At 40.1% G+C, this 18,581-nt stretch overlaps 1 protein-coding gene across 1 annotated transcript in view; it reads right to left on the bottom strand.

Moving 5' to 3' along the window:
• Positions 1 to 18,581, bottom strand: part of LOC141252906 (myosin-binding protein H-like) — a 216,548-nt gene that overhangs the window by 52,826 nt on the left and 145,141 nt on the right. The window contains exons 5-7 of the mRNA XM_073670668.1: positions 17,971 to 18,166; positions 14,654 to 14,793; positions 9,987 to 10,146 (exon numbers count right to left, since the gene is read on the bottom strand). Of these exons, the coding sequence (XP_073526769.1) occupies positions 9,987 to 10,146; positions 14,654 to 14,793; positions 17,971 to 18,166 (496 nt within the window). The remainder of the gene's footprint in view (positions 1 to 9,986; positions 10,147 to 14,653; positions 14,794 to 17,970; positions 18,167 to 18,581) is intronic.

Genomic DNA, 18,581 nt, shown 5'->3' with positions numbered 1-18,581 from the left:
AGCCCTGCAGAGCAGCCAATCAGTGTTGGCTTCACTTCCTCTCCTACAAACATAATTGACTTACAGAGGAAGTGAGAGCACAGTCGCAGCTTTCACTTCCTCCAGATGTCTGTTATGTCTGAAGGAGGAGACAGTGAAGCCAGAGCTGATTAGCTGCAGGGATCACGTGACATAACCATGTCATGCAAGCCTTCGGGCAAGCCATTATCAACACCGCTGTAACTGCGCTGGCACCGCAGGCGATTATAGGCGTTATTATTTTACTGGCGGAAACAGGGATTGAGAAGAGGTTATCCGAGTAGTGGACAATGCCTTTAACTGACAATAACAAGAGGCAAACCTTGTACAATATATATTTTAGATAGCATGCACATGATAGCTTCACCCTTGGATGTTTAAAAGGAAAAATAAATTAATAGGTACATTAATAATATTTTATAGTAATATAAAAAAAATGTATAGTTAATGAGTAGTGATGAGCGGGCACTAAAATGCTCGGATGCTTGTTGCTCGAGTCGAGCAAATTGGAATGCTCGACCAGAGCAACAAGCCTAATGTAAGTCTATGGGAAACTCAAGAATTTCTCTGACGCCCCCCCACCAAAAACAAAAACAAAATGGATTTTCCTAGGAAAAATGTTAAGGAACATCCTTTCCAGGGTAATGATTGTATATAAGGCAAAATAAATGACCAAAAACAAAAATGCTACTCCACACCTTGGGCTATGTTCACAAGTAGCATTTTTGATGCGTTTTTGCACTTTTGCATTGCTTTCAATGGTGAAAAATACATTTACCAGTAACTGTCATTTTAACATTTTACTACCTTATCTGGCCATGTGGTGTGTGAGACATGATCAGACACATCCTGTTTCATTTATGAAGGAGAGACAATGAAAGTCACAAAGCCTATTTTTATAGGGCCATCAGGTGGCTCTTACTATTCTTAAAGGGTCAGCAGTCAGCTCTCACTATTGTTAAAGGACCATCAGATGGCAACGTTTTGTTGTTCCCATTATTAAGGAGTGGGTCTCCTATACTGTTATAGCATATGCAGTGACTTCAAGGGCTGCCAAAAATGAAGACGCAATCTAATACCCCTTTGAAAAGACGTAGAGGAGGGCCTCCAAAAACAAAATGTTCCCATTATAAAGGAGTGTGTCTGCTATACTGTCATTGCATATGCAGCGAGTGGCAGGGCTGCCAAAAATTTGGATGCTCTCCAATATCCCTGTGAAGAGACATAGAGGAGGGCCTCAGTAACAAAATGTTCCCATTATAAAGGACCAGTTCTGCTATACAGTTATTGCGTATGCAGTGACTGTAACGGCTGCCTAAATTTTGGAAAAACCCCAATACCAATTTAAAGACAAATAGAGGAACACGGGCATCATAAACACCATTAAAAAAAATTATGTGGGTGTTGCATCACAGTCACCCGTGTGATATGGTGGTGGAGGATGAGTAGAAGGAGAAAAAGGAGAACAACAGAAAGTAGACAAAATCAGGAAGCGTATACCCATGTCTGGGTGTGAAGAGGTGCATGGGAATAGACCTTCCAAAAAAAGCCACTGGATTTGACTTTATGTTCCGCTACCATCATCGATAGTGTTGAGAAGTCTGGCCCAATCCAGCCCTTGTTCATATTTATAAGAGTCAGCCTGTCAGCATTTTCAGTTGACAGGGGAGATGCGCATATCAGTTTTTCCTTCGTGTGACCGTGACTGTTCAAATATTTGGGCATCGCTACATGCAATCTCCTCTTGCCCTGCTTGAAGCTGGCCGGAGAGAGACCAGAATCTATAAATGGAAAAGTGAATAGCTCTTTGGAGTGTCCAAGTGTGGAATCAGTTGTCTCCGGGCACTCGGAATGGTGGGAGAAAGGAATATGTGGTCCAGTCTCACGGCTACTGAGACTTGACCGTCTGGAAGACCGGGTGGTGCTGGTGGTGGCAAAGAGACTGGAAGCATTATCTCCTATCCAGCCAACAACCTTTTGACACTCGTCTGGGTTCAATACTGGTGTGCTGCGGTCCCCTAGTAATTGGGACAAGAAAGTAGAGAGACATGATATGGGTGCTTGTTGCGCACAATTTCAGCTTGCCCACGGCTTCAGCCTCTGCATGCACCATCACAGTCACGTCCACTTTCCCGTCCATTTCCACACGCCTTGCCCATTTTAAATGTAACATAATATCTTGAACATCCCCTACAAATTTCTGGATTTGTACCGCAGTAATACCTGATAAGTCTGACGGGACGCCCACGGTTTTAAGCACTGCCCTTCTAATTTAGTATTGCTCAGCCACCATGTGTGAATAGGTTCACCAACACACTTTTGCTAAACTGTAAATGGAGTAGAATATCTTGCACGTCCCCTACAAATTGCTGGATTTGTATCACAGAAATATGGCAGCACGTCTGATGATAGAAAAAGATCTGGCTGTATTCTGCAGTGTTAAGAAGCAAATGGAGCAGTAAAATGTTGGACTGTATTTCTTTTTAAAGAAATAATCAGGATTAAGATCAAAAAAAAAATTAGTCCTATCTAGTCCAACGGATATCTGTAACAGGCGGCAGCATCAACAGACAGAACTCGCAATTGACCCTATTGTGCTGTATAGTGTCCACAATCTCTGCCTGCCTAACTCCTGCTATCACCACTGAATATATGCAGCTGGATTAGTCCTCAGAGGGATTGTTATTTCAGATGGATATATAACACACACACATATATATATATATATATATATACAGTACAGACCAAAAGTTTGGACACACCTTCTCATTTAAAGATCTTTCTGTATTTTCATGACTATGAAAATTGTACATTCACACTGAAGGCATCAAAACTATGAATTAACACATGTGGAATTATATACTTAACAAAAAAGTGTGAAACAACTGAAAATATGTCTTATATTCTAGGTTCTTCAAAGTAGCCACCTTTTGCTTTGATGACTGCTTTGCACACTCTTGGCATTCTCTTGATGAGCTTCAAGGGGTAGTCACCGGAAATGGTCTTCCAACAATCTTGAAGGAGTTCTCAGGGATGCTTAGCACTTGTTGGCCCTTTTGCCTTCACTCTGCAGTCCAGCTCACCCCAAACCATCTCGATTGGGTTCAGGTCTGGTGACTGTGGAGGCCAGGTCATCTGGCGTAGCACCCCATCACTCTCCTTCTTGGTCAAATAGCCCTTGCACAGCCTGGAGGTGTGTTTGGGGTCATTGTCCTGTTGAAAAATAAATGATGGTCCAACTAAAAGCAAACCGGATGGAATAGCATATCGCTGCAAGATGCTGTGGTAGCCATGCTGGTTCAGTATGCCTTCAATTTTGAATAAATGCCCAACAGTGTCACCAGCAAAGCACCCCCACACCATCACACCTCCTCCTCCATGCTTCACGGTGGGAACCAGGCATGTAGAGTCCATCCGTTCACCTTTTCAGCGTCGCACAAAGACACGGTGGTTGGAACCAAAGATCTCAAATTTGGACTCATCAAACCAAAGCACAGATTTCCACTGGTCTAATGTCCATTCCTTGTGTTCTTTAGCCCAAACAAGTCTCTTCTGCTAGTTGCCTGTCCTTAGCAGTGGTTTCCTAGCAGCTATTTTACCATGAAGGCCTGCTGCACAAAGTCTCCTCTTAACAGTTGTTGTAGAGATGTGTCTGCTGCTAGAACTCTGTGTGGCATTCACCTGGTCTCTAATCTGAGCTGCTGTTAACCTGCGATTTCTGAGGCTGGTGACTTGGATAAACTTATCCTCAGAAGCAGAGGTGACTCTTGGTCTTCCTTTCCTGGGGCGGTACTCATGTGAGCCAGTTTCTTTGTAGCGCTTGATGGTTTTTGCAACTGCACTTGGGGACACTTTCAAAGTTTGCCCAATTTTTTGCACTGACTGACCTTCATTTCTTAAAGTAATGATGGCCACTCGTTTTTTTTTACTTAGCTGCTTTTTTCTTGCCATAATACAAATTCTAACAGTCTATTCAGTAGGACTATCAGCTGTGTATCCATCAGACTTCTGCACAACACAACTGATGGTCCCAACCCCATTTATAAGGCAAGATATCCCACTTATTAAACCAGACAGCGCACACCTGTGAAGTGAAAATTATTTCCGGTGACTACCTCTTGAAGCTCATCAAGAGAATGTCAAGAGTGTGCAAAGCAGTCATCAAAGCAAAAGATGGCTACTTTGAAGAACCTAGAATATAAGACATATTTTCAGTTGTTTCACACTTTTTTGTTAAGTATATAATTCCACATGTGTTAATTCATAGTTTTCATGCCTTCAGTGTGAATGTACAATTTTCATAGTCATGAAAATACAGACAAATCTTTATATGAGAAAGTGTGTCCAAACTTTTGGTCTGTACTATATATATATATATATATATATATATATATATATATATATATATATATATGTATGTTGTGGAATATATATACTAATTAATAAACAAGCTAATCTCTCCCTCACTCAGCAGCACATCTCCCTACTCTGCCTGTTTCCGGTGTACACTGTGACAAGCATAGGATCACCAGGTCTGATATACAGTGGTGGCCAAAAGTATTGGCACCCCTGCAATTCTGTCAGATAATACTCAGTTTCTTCCTGAAAATAACTGCAATCACAAATTCTTTGGTATTATCATCTTCATTTAAATTTGTCTTCAATGAAAAAACACAAAAAGAATTGTCCTAAAGCCAAATTGGATATAATTCCACACCAAATCTAAAAAAGGGGGTGGACAAAAGTATTGGCACTGTTTGAAAAATCATGTGATGCTTCTCTAATTCGTATAATTAACAGCACCTGTAACTTACCTGTGGCACCTAACAGGTGTTGGCAATAACTAAATCACACTTGCAGCCAGTTAACATGGATTAAAGTTGACTCAACCTCTGTCCTGTGTCCTTGTGTGTACCACATTGAGCATGGAGAAAAGAAAGAAGACCAAAGAACTGTCTGAGGACTTGAGAAACCAAATTGTGAGGAAGCATGAGCAATCTCAAGGCTACAAGTCCATCTCCAAAGACCTGAATGTTCCTGTGTCTTCCGTGCGCAGTGTCATCAAGAAGTTTAAAGCCCATGGCACTGTGGCTAACCTCCCTAGATGTGGACGGAAAAGAAAAATTGACGAGAGATTTCAACGCAAGATTGTGCGGATTGTGGATAAAGAACCTCGACTAACATCCAAACAAGTTGAAGCTGCCCTGCAGTCCGAGGGTACAACAGTGTCAACCTGTACTATCCGTCGGCGTCTGAATGAAAAGGGACTGTATGGTAGGATACCCAGGAAGACCCCACTTCTAACCCCGAGACATAAAAAAGCCAGGCTGGAGTTTGCCAAAACTTACCTGAGAAAGCCTAAAACCTTTTGGAAGAATGTTCTCTGGTCAGATGAGACAAAAGTAGAGCTTTTTGGGAAAAAGCATCAACATAGAGTGTACAGGAAAAAAAAGAGGCATTCAAAGAAAAGAACACGGTCCCTACAGTTAAACATGGCGGAGATTCCCTGATGTTTTGGGGTTGCTTTGCTGCCTCTGGCACTGGACTGCTTGACCGTGTGCATGGCATTATGAAGTCTGAAGACTACCAACAAATTTTGCAGCATAATGTAGGGCCCAGTGTGAGAAAGCTGCGTCTCCCTCAGAGGTCATGGGTCTTCCAGCAGGACAATGACCCAAAACACACTTCCAAAACCATTGTAAAATGGTTTGAGAGAAAGCACTGGAGACTTCTAAGGTGGCCAGCAATGAGTCCAGACCTGAATCCCATAGAACTCCTGTGGAGAGATCTCAAAATGGCAGTTTGGAGAAGGCACCCTTCAAATATCAGGGACCTGGAGCAGTTTGCCAAAGAAGAATGGTCTACAATTCCAGCAGAGCATTGTAAGAACCTCATTGATTGTTACCGGAAGCGGTTGTTCGCAGTTATTTCGGCTAAAGGTTGTGCAACCAAGTATTAGGCTGAGGGTGCCAATACTTTTGTCTGGCCCATTTCTGGAGTTTTGTGTGAAATGATCCATGATTTGATTTTTGCTTCATTCTCTTTTGTGTTTTTTCCTTGCAAGCAAATTAAATGAAGATAATAATACCAAAGATTTTGTGATTGCAATCATTTTCAGGAAGAAACTGAGTATTATCTGACAGAATTGCAGGGGTGCCAATACTTTTGGCCACCACTGTAGACTCAATGACGCTATGCGGCCAGCCAATCATTGTAATGCCATAACCAAGATGGCTACAGCGTTACAGTTTGTGGCAGGCAAATTGAAAATTGCAAACCTGCCATTGTAGTGCCCATACATTGTATGCCTATATATATTGTGCCCAGCTCATGCTTCTGGAGTTGTGTTGAGCGAGTATGTTCTGTTAACCCTTTCGCCGAGTATGCTCGGGCTGAGCTCTGAGTATTTATAGCTGCTCGGTGATATGTTTGAATCGCTCCCGTGTGCATGATTTGTGACTGTTTGACAGTTTTATTACATGTGAGGAAAGTATTTCTTACACATTCCTCACATGTAATAAAGCTGTCAAACAGTTGCAAATCATGCACACGGGAGCGTTTCAAACATATCACCGAGCAGCTGTAAATACTCGGAGCTCGGCCGAGCATACTCGGAACAGAACATACTCGCTCAACACTATTCTGGAGACATGGACCCCATAAATTAGGCAGGCTCTCGTCGCTACAGAAATTCCAAACATGTGGATGCTAAATGTGGTTTAGGGAACCCGGGAAGCTCACAAGGGAGGGGGAATTTGGATTTGGGAGTGCATAATTCGCTTGATTTTCAGGGTCGAGGAGCGACAGCGCTTTTCCAGTGCCTTTGTGGTACCAGTAATGTGGGAGTCTCCTTCCATTAACAGATGACGGACATAAATTGGGACTTTTTTTGTGGCTTGAGCTGAACCTTTTGTTGGGAACATTTTAAATAACATTTTGGATTACAATTATCCTGTGCTCTATGCTGAGCACTTACATCGAACTTTCCCAATAAATCTCAGAATGACATGATTCAGATGAAACCCTTAAGAGATTCATTCACCGTAATGGGTCAGCAGCGTTACTCTGGACTGTTCAGCGGTGTCCTTCTTTTTAGAGGTGCATAAAACTGTGGACGACTACGCTTTTATGCACGCTTAAAAAGATGGATGGACAGACTAGTGTGACAGTTTTATAGGTCAGGTCATTCAGACGTGGTGATACCAAATGTGTTTTCCTATTTTTTTCACATAAATATGTGTATTTATTGGCATAATATTTTTTTTCATTTTTTTGTTCTTTTATGATTTTTTTAAATATCTTTACAATTTTTTTTTACAACTTTTTACTTAGTCCCTCTATGGGAACTTTTATTACTCTGATCGCTGTTATAATGCATTGCAATGAAACAGAATTACAATGCATTATACCGGTCAGTGCTACACTGACAGAAGCCTCTTAGACCATGCTCCTGGCATGGTCTAACTGGCTTGCCATAGCTGGCTGACCTGAAGGTCGTTGCGATGACCTCTGGAGTTATTATGCAACGATAAAGCTCTAACGATGACATTGCAGGGGCGCCGATTGGAAGGTAAAGAGAGCCTCCTCCCACTCTCAGCCTTTTAAATGCTGCAATCGATTTAAATGGCCCAGGGCGGTGCAGGCACCACTCCTGGCCGTGACAGCCAGAGCTTGGCTCGTCATTGAACTGAGATCTAGATCGGAACATGCGCTGCCTCCGGCGTTTATTTTCCTGCAGCCCACAGGAAATCAATGGGCAGAGCAGGAATTCAGCTCCTGCCTGAAAGTCATCTTGCTGAAGCCCAGGACCCGCAGCCTCACACCGCTAGGACACCCCTTCCTCTCAGCCTGGGGCCCGCAGCATCGCCACACTCCTGAAGCCACACCTGTCCCATTGCCGCCTTCACCCTCTTGGTAAGCTACATTCGGACTATAAGATGCACCCCCATTTTCCTCCCCAATTTTTTGGGGAAAAAAAGTGTATCTTACAGTTTGAAAAATACGGTATAGGTATATCAAATGTCGTGAAGGGGTTAAAGATTGGTAAAAAAAATGAAGTGTCATTGGATTAAAAACAGACTCGGTTACAAGAATCAGAGGGTATTTATTAACCCTTTCACGACCTTAGATGTATCAATACGTCCAGGCGATTTTGCACACACAGGAGCTGCATGCGTGCAATTGCCACCGGGTGTGCAGCTGACATAACAGCTGACACTGGCACTCACTGCCAGAAGCGGTGTCCACACCGTTCCTGTCAGTATGACCCTCTAAATGCTGTGATCGATATCGATCACAACATTTAAAAGGCAGGCAGAGGGAGGGAGCTCCCCCTGCCCTCTGATCGGTGCCCAGCAATGTCATCGCGAGGGGCCAATCGTTGCTATGGTGACCCAATGTCATCATGATGACATCTGGATCACCAGGATTAGCAAGTTAGTTAGATTACGTGCAGTGCATGATCTAACTAACCTGTATCAGTGCAGCACTGACAGTTATAAAGCATAGCAATTGCTATGCTTTATAGCTGCGATCAGAGTGCTGAAAGTGAAATTTGGGCAAAAAGAACATTTTTGTGGCAAAAAATGTGATTTTTTTATTTTCACAGATGAACGTTATAAACTGCTGTGTAGCACCTGGGGGTTCAAGGTGCTCACCACACATCTAGATAATTTCCTTGTGGGGTCTAGTTTCCAAAATGGGGTCACTTGTGGGGGGTTTCAGCTGTTTAGGCACATCAGAGGTCTTCAAACGCGACATGGCATCCGCTCTCGATTCCAGTCAAATTTGCTTTCAAAAAGTCAAGCAGTGCTCCTTCCCTTCCAGCGAAAATGCAGCGCTTATGCAAAATAATTGGTAGTGCTGCGTATTTTTCCGCAATGATAATCCACAGTGGAAATTTCCGCAGCATGTGCACAGCACATGCGGATTATCATTGGGGAACATGGCAGGCCTTCTACCAAGCGTTTAAGCGTTTCTGCAGCAGAATTGCCGCTGCGGAAACGCTTAAAAAACGCATAGTGGGCACACAGCCTAAAACTGTCCCTGAAAAAGACTTGGGCATATGGGTGGACAGCAAACTCAACTTTAGTGACCAGCTCTAGGCACCAGGCATAGACACTGCCTGTGCCTGGTACCTTTAGTGACCAGTGCCAGGTCAACAGGCATAGATGCTCATGACAAGAACTTAGATTTGCCTATCTACAAGTCACTAGTCCGGCCACACTTAGAATACTGAGTACAATTTTGGGCTCAGTTTATAAGGACATACCTAAACTTCAGAGGAGGCAGAGAAGAGCAACCAAGATTATTAAAGAAATAGGTGAACGGCAATATCAAGACAGATTATTAAACTTTGGGTTATTCAGTTTGGAAAAACAAAGGCTTAGGGGCGATCTTATTATAATGTATAAATATATGAAGGGACAGTACAGAGATCTATTTAATTATCTTTTTACACCTAGGACTGTGACTGTGACAACGGGGCATCCTCTACTTTTAGGGGGATGAAAGTTTAATCAAATCACAGGCGTCAATTCTTTCCTTTAAGGGTAGTAAAATGAAGGAACTCTTTGCAATAGCATGTTGTAATGGTTGATTAATTAAAAAAGTAGAAGTAGGGCCTGATGCCCTTCTTGAAAAATATTTTATTACAGATTATGGGTACTTGATTCTATGATGGGATGTTGATCCAGGAAACTAGTCTGATTGATATATGTGGAGTCTGAAAGGAATTTTTCCCCCAATACGTGGCAATTGGCATCTGCCTCATACAGTTTTTGCCTTCCTCTATATCAATATGTTAAGTTATAGGTTGAACTCGATGGAATTACCGTAAGTCTACTTTCAACCTAAAACTATGAAACTCTGAAACTACATTAGTAATAATAGCATGATTTTAAAAAGATAGAAAATCTAATTAGAATTATTTTGCTTAAGACAGTAAAAACACTATACAAGAAACTCACCTGCTTTCTTTATTACAGCACAACCTTTAGTAACTGCTGATTTTTCACTAAGGCCACACAAATTTTCAGAAAACACTCTAAAGAAGTAGGAATTTCCAATAATCAAGTCGGAAACAGTGCAGTTAGTTTGGCGGTAATTCTCAAGAACTGTAAACCATTCCTAAAACATGAATATGAACATGAAATGTAAATTTATGATGCTAAAGTGGTAAAAAAAAAGGCAAAATAAAACCAAGAACAAGAAACTGGACATTTTTCATATTTGCGCTTTTTTTCCCCCTAACCTTGCACCCTCCCCCCTTTTTTATATTTCTGTCAACACGGACATATGGGAGCTTGTTTTTTTGTGGGATGAATGAATGATTTGCATGACACCATTCATTTTACAATATACTGTTGAAAAAACGTATAAAAGATTTTCGGGAATGGTGAATTGGTGAAGAAACAATAACCCAAATGATTTTGCTTATGATTCTCGAGGTCAGTATAATTATGGTAATACTAAACTTGCAAGGTTTATTCTATATTTTAGTGGTAAAAAAATCTAAACCTTCTAACTAAAATTGTTAATAACCCCTCCTTAGATTGTAATGTCAGTGATTGACAGCAGCATCTAAATAATTAACTGCAGTGACTGGAGCTTGCATCAACCACTGCTGTTACAGGGAGATGCCAGCTATGAACATCGGCTGCGTATGAAGCGGGCTCAGCTCCTCAATCCACTCCATACAAGCCACAGCTAACGCTGGCAAAAATGTACGCAAAATGACTGTTCAAACAAAGCACAGCAGCTTGTAAGAGACAAAGCCCTAAAAAATGTGTATTTCTAGTGTTCAAAGGCATTGCTACATATGCCAGAAATTGTTCTCTACTTAAATATGCTAATGAGGTACTTTGTGCACCCTGGGTATGACCAAACAGTTTTGTGCACCTTCTTAGCCTCATGTTTTGCATCTATCTCTCCACCCCCCCATCTTTCTTGATTAACAGCACTGGCTTTACAGGAGCAGATAAGGGCAGAGAAGAATAGAAAACAAGCAGCTATGAAGGTAAACAGAATTGTTTTGCCAAGGGTGCACTAAACACTTTTAAGCCTATTCTGGCAAATGTATCATTGAATTTTGGACACTAAATGTACGTTTTTTTGCTAGGGCTAGGTTTTCTAAAAGATGCTTGGTTTGAACAGTTTTTTTGTGCTGTTAGACTCTCTTAAATCCTTTAATTTGTTGCAAAATTTTTGTCACAGGTCACATGGGACAAAAGCCCGCTACATACTGAGCAGATGCGGTGTTATACAGCCAGCATCTGCTTGTAACAGCAACAACCGCAGCTAGCTCCGATCGCAGCTGTGTGGTCAGTCCTCTCAGTCGCCGGCCAACTACTGAGGCTATTAGTAAATAGGTAAATACCATTTTTTTTGCCTATATGCTCCATTTACAGGGAATCTGTTGTGAGCTTTTTTCTATGTCATTTAAGAGCAGCATTATGTAGGGAAATAGACCCTGATTCCAGTGTTGTGTCACTTAGTTTACTTAGTGCAGCAGTTGTGATACATCTACAGCAGAGAAAACTCTGATTGTATCAGTGCTTAGAAAGCTGACCCTGCCCACACCATTAATTAGCAGCTTTCTATGCACATTGTATATTCACTTAGCTGATAATCAGTGCAGGGAGCATGGTTGGAGGGAGGAATACATGCAGCTAGTCTGGTAGTGATATTTTGCTGCTGATAATGCACCAATTGCATGGAAACAACATAACAAAGCATAATGAGTGACACATCACTGAAATCAGTGTCTCAGCCCAGACCTCATAGCAGAAACCTAGTGACAGATTCCCTTTAGGCTTAGTGCCCTGGATGCAGAAATGAAGCAGAAATTTTCCTGAGCATTTCTGCATCTCCTTGGCAGAAAAACGCATGCGTTTTTGACGCATATTTGCCATGCATTTTTCCAATGCATTGTATAGGCAAATACGCAAGCAGAAACGCACAAGAATTGGTCATGTCCGTATTTTTTCTGCGAGTAAAATCTGCACAGAAAAAATCCTGACCATGTGCACAGAACTTGCAGAATGTCATAGGAAGTCATGGGATAAGGTATGCAATGCGTTTCTGGAGCGTTTACGCGCTGCAAATACGCACCAAAATACGCACCAAAAACGCATCATGGGCACACAGCCTTAATGTGTTGTTAATATTTTCGAGTATATAGAATATAATAAATAACCTTTAATTAATATTTTTTACAGTTTAATGAGAAAAAAAAAAAAAAAACCAATGTTTGTATTATTTTGATATTATCATTGTATTACAGGTTGTTACAATTAGGAAGATTTAAAGGGAGTCTGTCAACACTAAGTAACTGTCCAACTCAAGTACAACACCTTGTATATAACCTAAATAAAAATGTTGTCTTAAGTTTCTAAATTCATTAATGTGTTTGCCAGAAATTGTTCTTTATTAAGCCAATGGTGTGCCTAGTGCACCCTTGGTATAGTTCAGAGCTTCCCACCCATTGTTTTTTTCATTTATTTCTGCTTTTTTTCTGGATACTGTAGAGCCAGGAGCTTTAAGTGTTTGAAATGCAAATTCTACAAATTACATTTCTTTGCTGACAGGTTCCCTGTGAAGAGCCATGAGGTAGCCCTTTTCATTTAATAAAACAAGGGGCAGACCCAAATTGGTAAGTTTCCTAAATATATATAAAATATACTGTATATAATATATAAATCTAATATCAAATCATCTCAGAAGAAACCCAATATTATGAGTATTATATTACTGTAGTTGCATAAATGTGGGATTTTTTTAATAGAAATTATATATCAAATTACATTTATTTTCTCTTCACCACTCAGTTTTTTCCCAGGAGATAAAAAGGTAATTAAAAACAGTAAAACAAGAAGAATGGGGAGAATGGTACAGTCTGCTTGTGGTGTCACAGCAAAAGGGCAGATCAATATTATACAGTTATATGAAAAAGTTTGGGCACCCGTATTAATCTTAAGCTTATTGTTTTATAAAAATTGGTGTTTTTGCAACAGCTATTTCAGATATATATATTTAATAACTGTTGGACACAGTAATGTTTCTGCCTAGAAATGAGGTTTATTGTACTAACAGAAAATGTGCAATCTGCATTCAAACAAAATTTGACAGGTGCATAAGTATGGGCACCTCACCAGAAAAGTGACATTAATATTTAGTAGATCCTCCTTTTGCAAAAATAACAGCCTCTAGTCGCTTCCTGTAGCTTTTAATGATTTCCTGGATCCTGGATGAAGGTATTTTTGACCATTCCTCTTTATAAAACAATTCCAGTTCAGTTAAGTTTGATGGTCGCCGAGCATGGACAGCCCTCTTCAAATGATCCCACAGATGTTCAATGATATTCAGGTCTGGGGACTGGGATGGCCATTCCAGAACATTGTAATTGTTCCTCTGCATGAATGACTGAGTAGATTTGGAGTGGTGTTTTGGATCATTGTCTTGCTGAAAGATCCATCCCCTACGTAACTTCAATGTTATCGCTGATTCTTGAACATTATTGTCAAGAATCTGCTGATACTGAGTGGAATCCATGCGTCCCTCAACTTTAACAAGATTCCCGGTGCCAGCATTGGCCACACAGCCCCAAAGCATGATGGAACCTCCACCAAATTTTACTGTGGGTAGCAAGTGTTTTTCTTGGAATGCTGTGTTTTTTTGCCGACATGCATAACGCCTTTTTGTATGACCAAACAACTCAATCTTGGTTTTATCAGTCCACAGGACCTTCTTCCAAAAAGAAATTGGCTTCTCCAAATGTGCTTTTGCATACCTCAGCCGACTCTTTTTGTGGCGTGCTTGCAGAAACGGCTTCTTTTGCATCACTCTCCCATACAGCTTCTCCTTGTGCAAAGTGCGTTGTACAGTTGACCGATGCACAGTGACACCATCTGCAGCAAGTTGATGCTGCAGCTCTCTGGAGGTGGTTTGAGGATTGTCCTTCACTGATCTCACCATTCTTTTTCTCTGCCTTTTTGATGTTTTTCTTGGCCTGCCACTTCTGGCCTTAACAAGAACTGTCCCTGTGTTCTTCCATTTCCTTACAATGTTCCTCACAGTGGAAACTGACAGGTTAAATCTCTGAGACAGCTTTTTGTATCCTTCCCCTGAACAACTATGTTGAATAATCTTTGTTTTCAGATCATTTGACAGTTGTTTTGAGGAGCCCATGATGCCACTCTTCAGAGGAGATTCAAACAGGAGAACAACTTGCAAGTGGCCACTTTAAGTAGCTTTTCTCATGATTGCATACACCTGGCTCTGAAGTTCAAAGCTCAATGAGGTTACAAAACCAAAAAAAGTGCTTTAGTAAGTCAGTAAAAAGTAGGTAGGAGTATTTAAAACAAGAAAATGATAAGGGTGCCCATACTTATGCACCTGTCAAATTTTGTTTGAATGCAGATTGCACATTTTCTGTTAGTACAATAAACCTCATTTCAAGGCAGAAACATTACTGTGTCCAACAGTTATTACATATATCAAACTGAAATAGCTGTTGCAAAAACACCAATTTTTATAAAACATTAAGCTTAAGATTAATAGGGGTGCCCAAACTTTTTCATATAACTGTATAATAATTATATGTTTAGGAAACATATTCAAAATTACAAATGCTTACCCCAGTCTTCTTATCTGACTTCTGCAGAGTATAGCCAGTAATTTCTGCGTTACCATCATCCACTGGTGGGGTCCACTCAACAGCTGCATTAAAGCCCCATACATCCACTAATTTAATGCTTTTTGGGGGACCAGGACGTTCTAAAAATAAACATTAATATAAAGTATTAACAAACATTTGTAACAACTTTGCAAATTATATAAAAGAATATGTAACAACAAACTCAATTCACGTAACCCATAACAGCTTCGGATATATTATGGATTATGAATATCTAGCATCTTTTTGATTTATAAGATGCAATTTGTAACCAAAGGAATTTATCTTATTAAAAAAATAATTTAAATAAAAACATTGAATACTCACCTCATCCGCTGTTCCCAGACAGTGACATGACTTGTGTCCTGTGCAGCCTGCAGCCAATACACTTGCCCCAACAGTCGCTCGTGGTTTGGAGCTCCTGTTAAATGTCGCTATCAATGTCTGACAGCAGCATTTACAGCGCCAACAGAGGGGCGAACTGTGCTTAAAAGAGTAAATGGCTGGTATTTAAAAAAAACATAACAAAAATAAAAAAAAATCTAGAAATAGAAGTTTAAATGACCTTCCTTTTTTCCCCCTTTGAAAAAAAAAATACACATGGTATCATTACGTCCATAAAAGTCCGATCTGTCAAAATATGAAATTAATCAAAAAAATGCAATAAGAGGTTATCAAAATATCATATCTATCACAAATTATATCCCTAAAAGAACAAGCAATCACACAGCAAACTTGATTGAAAATTGAAAAGATATGAGTCTTGGAATATGGTGACACAAGCATTTTTTTTCCATTTTTTACAAATTTCCAATTTTTATTTTCACCAATTGAAAAAAATCCTAAACAAACAAAACAGTTTGGTATTCCCGTGATTGTAGGAACATGGCAAATCATAATGTCAGGAAATATTTAAAGTATAATTAGCACTGGAGGTAAAAACACAAAAAACAATTGCGGCATTGTGGTTTTTTTGCAATTACGATGCACTTGGGAGTTTTTTTACTGCTATACAGTATGTCACATGATAAAATGAATGCATGTTTCTATACCCTCAATGAGACTTCTGCACCTGTCCACAAGTGTTTTGGTCCACTCCTCGTGAGTAAACTGCTCTAGTAGTCTCAGGTTTGAAGAGTGCCTTCTTCAGTCTGCGTGTTTCAGCTCCTTCAATAAGATATAGGATCAAGTCTCATGGAAAATCACTTCAGAAGAGTCCAAGGGTTTGGTCTTAGCCATTCTTGGATGTTTTTAGCTGTGTTTTGGGTCATTATCCTGTTGGAGGACCCATGACCTGCAACTTAGACCACGTTTTCTGACACTGGGAAGCACATTTCGCTCCAGAATGCAATGCTAGTCTTGAGATTTTATTATACCCTGCACAGGTTCAAGCCACCCTGTGCCAGATGCAGTAACACAGCTCCAAAACATAACGGAGACTCCTCCATGTTTCACACTAGGTACAATGTTCTTCTCTTGTAGGCTTCATTTTGCATCTGTGAATGTAGAACTGATGAGTCAAGTTGTGACTTGCCAAAGTCCAAAAGACATTCTCCCAGAAGCTTTGTGACTTGTCAATATGCATTTTGGCAAATTCCAGTTTTGCTTTTATAAGTTTTGCTTTAAACAATGGTGTTTCCTCTTTGGTTGTCCTACATGAAGGCCACTTTGGCTAAGACAGTGATGAATGATGCGATCTGACACAGATGTATCTTGACACTGGTGTTCACCTCTAATATCTTTGGAAGTTATTCTGGGCTCTTTGGCTCGTATTATCTGTCTCTTAAATTTGTCATCAATTGACCTCTTGCGGTCATGTCTAGGGAGATTGGCTACAGTACCATTGACCTTAAACTTCTGAATAATATGTGTAACTGTAGTTAACAGGGGCATCAAGCTATTTGGAGATGGTTGTATAGCCTTTCCCATTAACATGTTTGTCTATAATTTTCTTTCTAATCTCCTTAGACAACTCTCTACTTTATTTGGTTCATGTTCAGTGTGATACACAGCATGATAATAAACAGAACAATGACTACTTTTCATCCCTTAAATAGGCAGACTGACTGATTACAAGCTTGTATACACTTAGACACCTGTGATGCTAATCACAGGACATACCTTAGTTTAACATATCCCTATGGTCAAATTATTTTGAATCTTTTCAATGGTTACCATCATTTATGTATTGGCCATTTTCAATTTCATTTTTGTTTTAATTTTTCTGTTGAACCATAATTTAAAAGCAATTTATGATTTTCATTAGTTGATATTCATTAAATTGAAATTGAAAATTACTTTTGTCAGTTTCAAGGATTTTCAGTGATCATTGTGGGTCTTTATGACTTTAACAGAAGGGTACCAACGATTTTGTCCATGTGTGTATGCAATTTATAATTTGAAATCTGGTGACAGGTCTGCTTTCATTTCATTAATACCAAAGAGTAAAGACTATTAGAGTAGTAGTCTTCAACCTTCACTCTATACCCTAAACAATCAGATAAAACTGTTTCAATCTTTCAACTACTCTACATCACCAAGAAAGCATGTAAAAACCCCTTACTATACTTGTAGACTAGAATTCCAAGGAAGCAGACATAAACCTTACCACTACCCTAAATGACCAAAATGGGATTATCTCTCTCAGGCCAGAGACACATTAGCAAATCACATCTGACACAAGAGAATCGGACGTGATATGCTAAGGACACTAGGCTCCTGCTCTGCTACGAGCGTGAGCCGAGTATCAGTGTTCTGTGCTCTGAGAGGATCGCAGCAGAGCTGCGGAGGAGACGGAGAAATTAATTTCTCCATCTCCTCATTTGCCGGTGTGGGCGGGAATCGCACTGCACCCCGGAAATATCTGAGTGCAGTGTGATGTTTCACACGCACCCGTAGGCTTATATGCGTGTGTGTGATCCGAATTCCACATGCAATCCCAGCATGCTGCGTTTCTTTTTTCAGTCCGATCGCAATCCGATCAGAACTAAAAAAAAATGCATATGAGAACAGATTAATTGATTAACATTGGACTGAATGCAATCCGATTTTGTTTTATTGGACTGCATTCATCCAATTTAATCGCAAGTGGGAGTGAGCCCTCACTATCTAAACCATCAGGTAAGCTGACATTAACATGTCAATTACTCCAGAACACTAGGGAAGCAAGCATTAACCTTGTCATTTCCCTGACCATCAGGGAAGCTGGCATTAATCTCCCCACTATCCTAGAACACCAGGGAAATGTAAAAATATTTTTTCTTATTAAATATAATTACCTGCAATTTTTATATCAATCTTTGCTTTATCTACCAAGTCATCAATTTGTACTGCGAGTTCATAAACTCCTGAATCTTTACGCTCAGCTTTGCGGATAAAAAGAATGGTGTCGCTTTCACTGTTCCTAACACTGGCTTGTTTTGGATCAAGAGGTTGTCCATTTTTAGTCCAATTAACTTGTGGCCTTGGCTTACCCTGTAAGAAAGAAAGAAAAATACATTTATGAAATTTTAAGAAATTCAGAAACAAAAAGATTAACTATATTAAAATTATTTGCCCAATTGAATTGTCATCAGTGAAACCCCATCAATCTCAACAGAGGGCTGAGTGGCCAGTAAGAAATGTTGAAGATATGCTAGGTTCTTCAGGTATAACCAGCAAATTATGATTTCAGTGGGGATGTAATGTATATGCCCTACTTTGTGAGCATGTACTATGTCTGTTGCTTAAGAGCAAAATCAACAAGTTAACATAAGTAACCCCCTAAAATTTAAATTATAAATACTAATGAAAAACAGGGCATATATAAAAATTGTAACATCCCTGGTGGCGTGCTGGCATGGCTTTCCATCTTCACCATGCAAGGCTGCCGACTTACCAGTTCAGGCTG

The sequence above is a fragment of the Phyllobates terribilis genome, unplaced genomic scaffold (genome assembly GCF_046119375.1).
Source record: "Phyllobates terribilis strain yellow unplaced genomic scaffold, ASM4611937v1 Scaffold_2__4_contigs__length_985480577, whole genome shotgun sequence".
In the NCBI taxonomy this organism is placed as follows: domain Eukaryota; kingdom Metazoa; phylum Chordata; class Amphibia; order Anura; family Dendrobatidae; genus Phyllobates; species Phyllobates terribilis.
The sequence above is the reverse complement of the archived record's forward strand: the minus strand, read 5'-3'. Positions and strand labels throughout refer to the sequence as shown.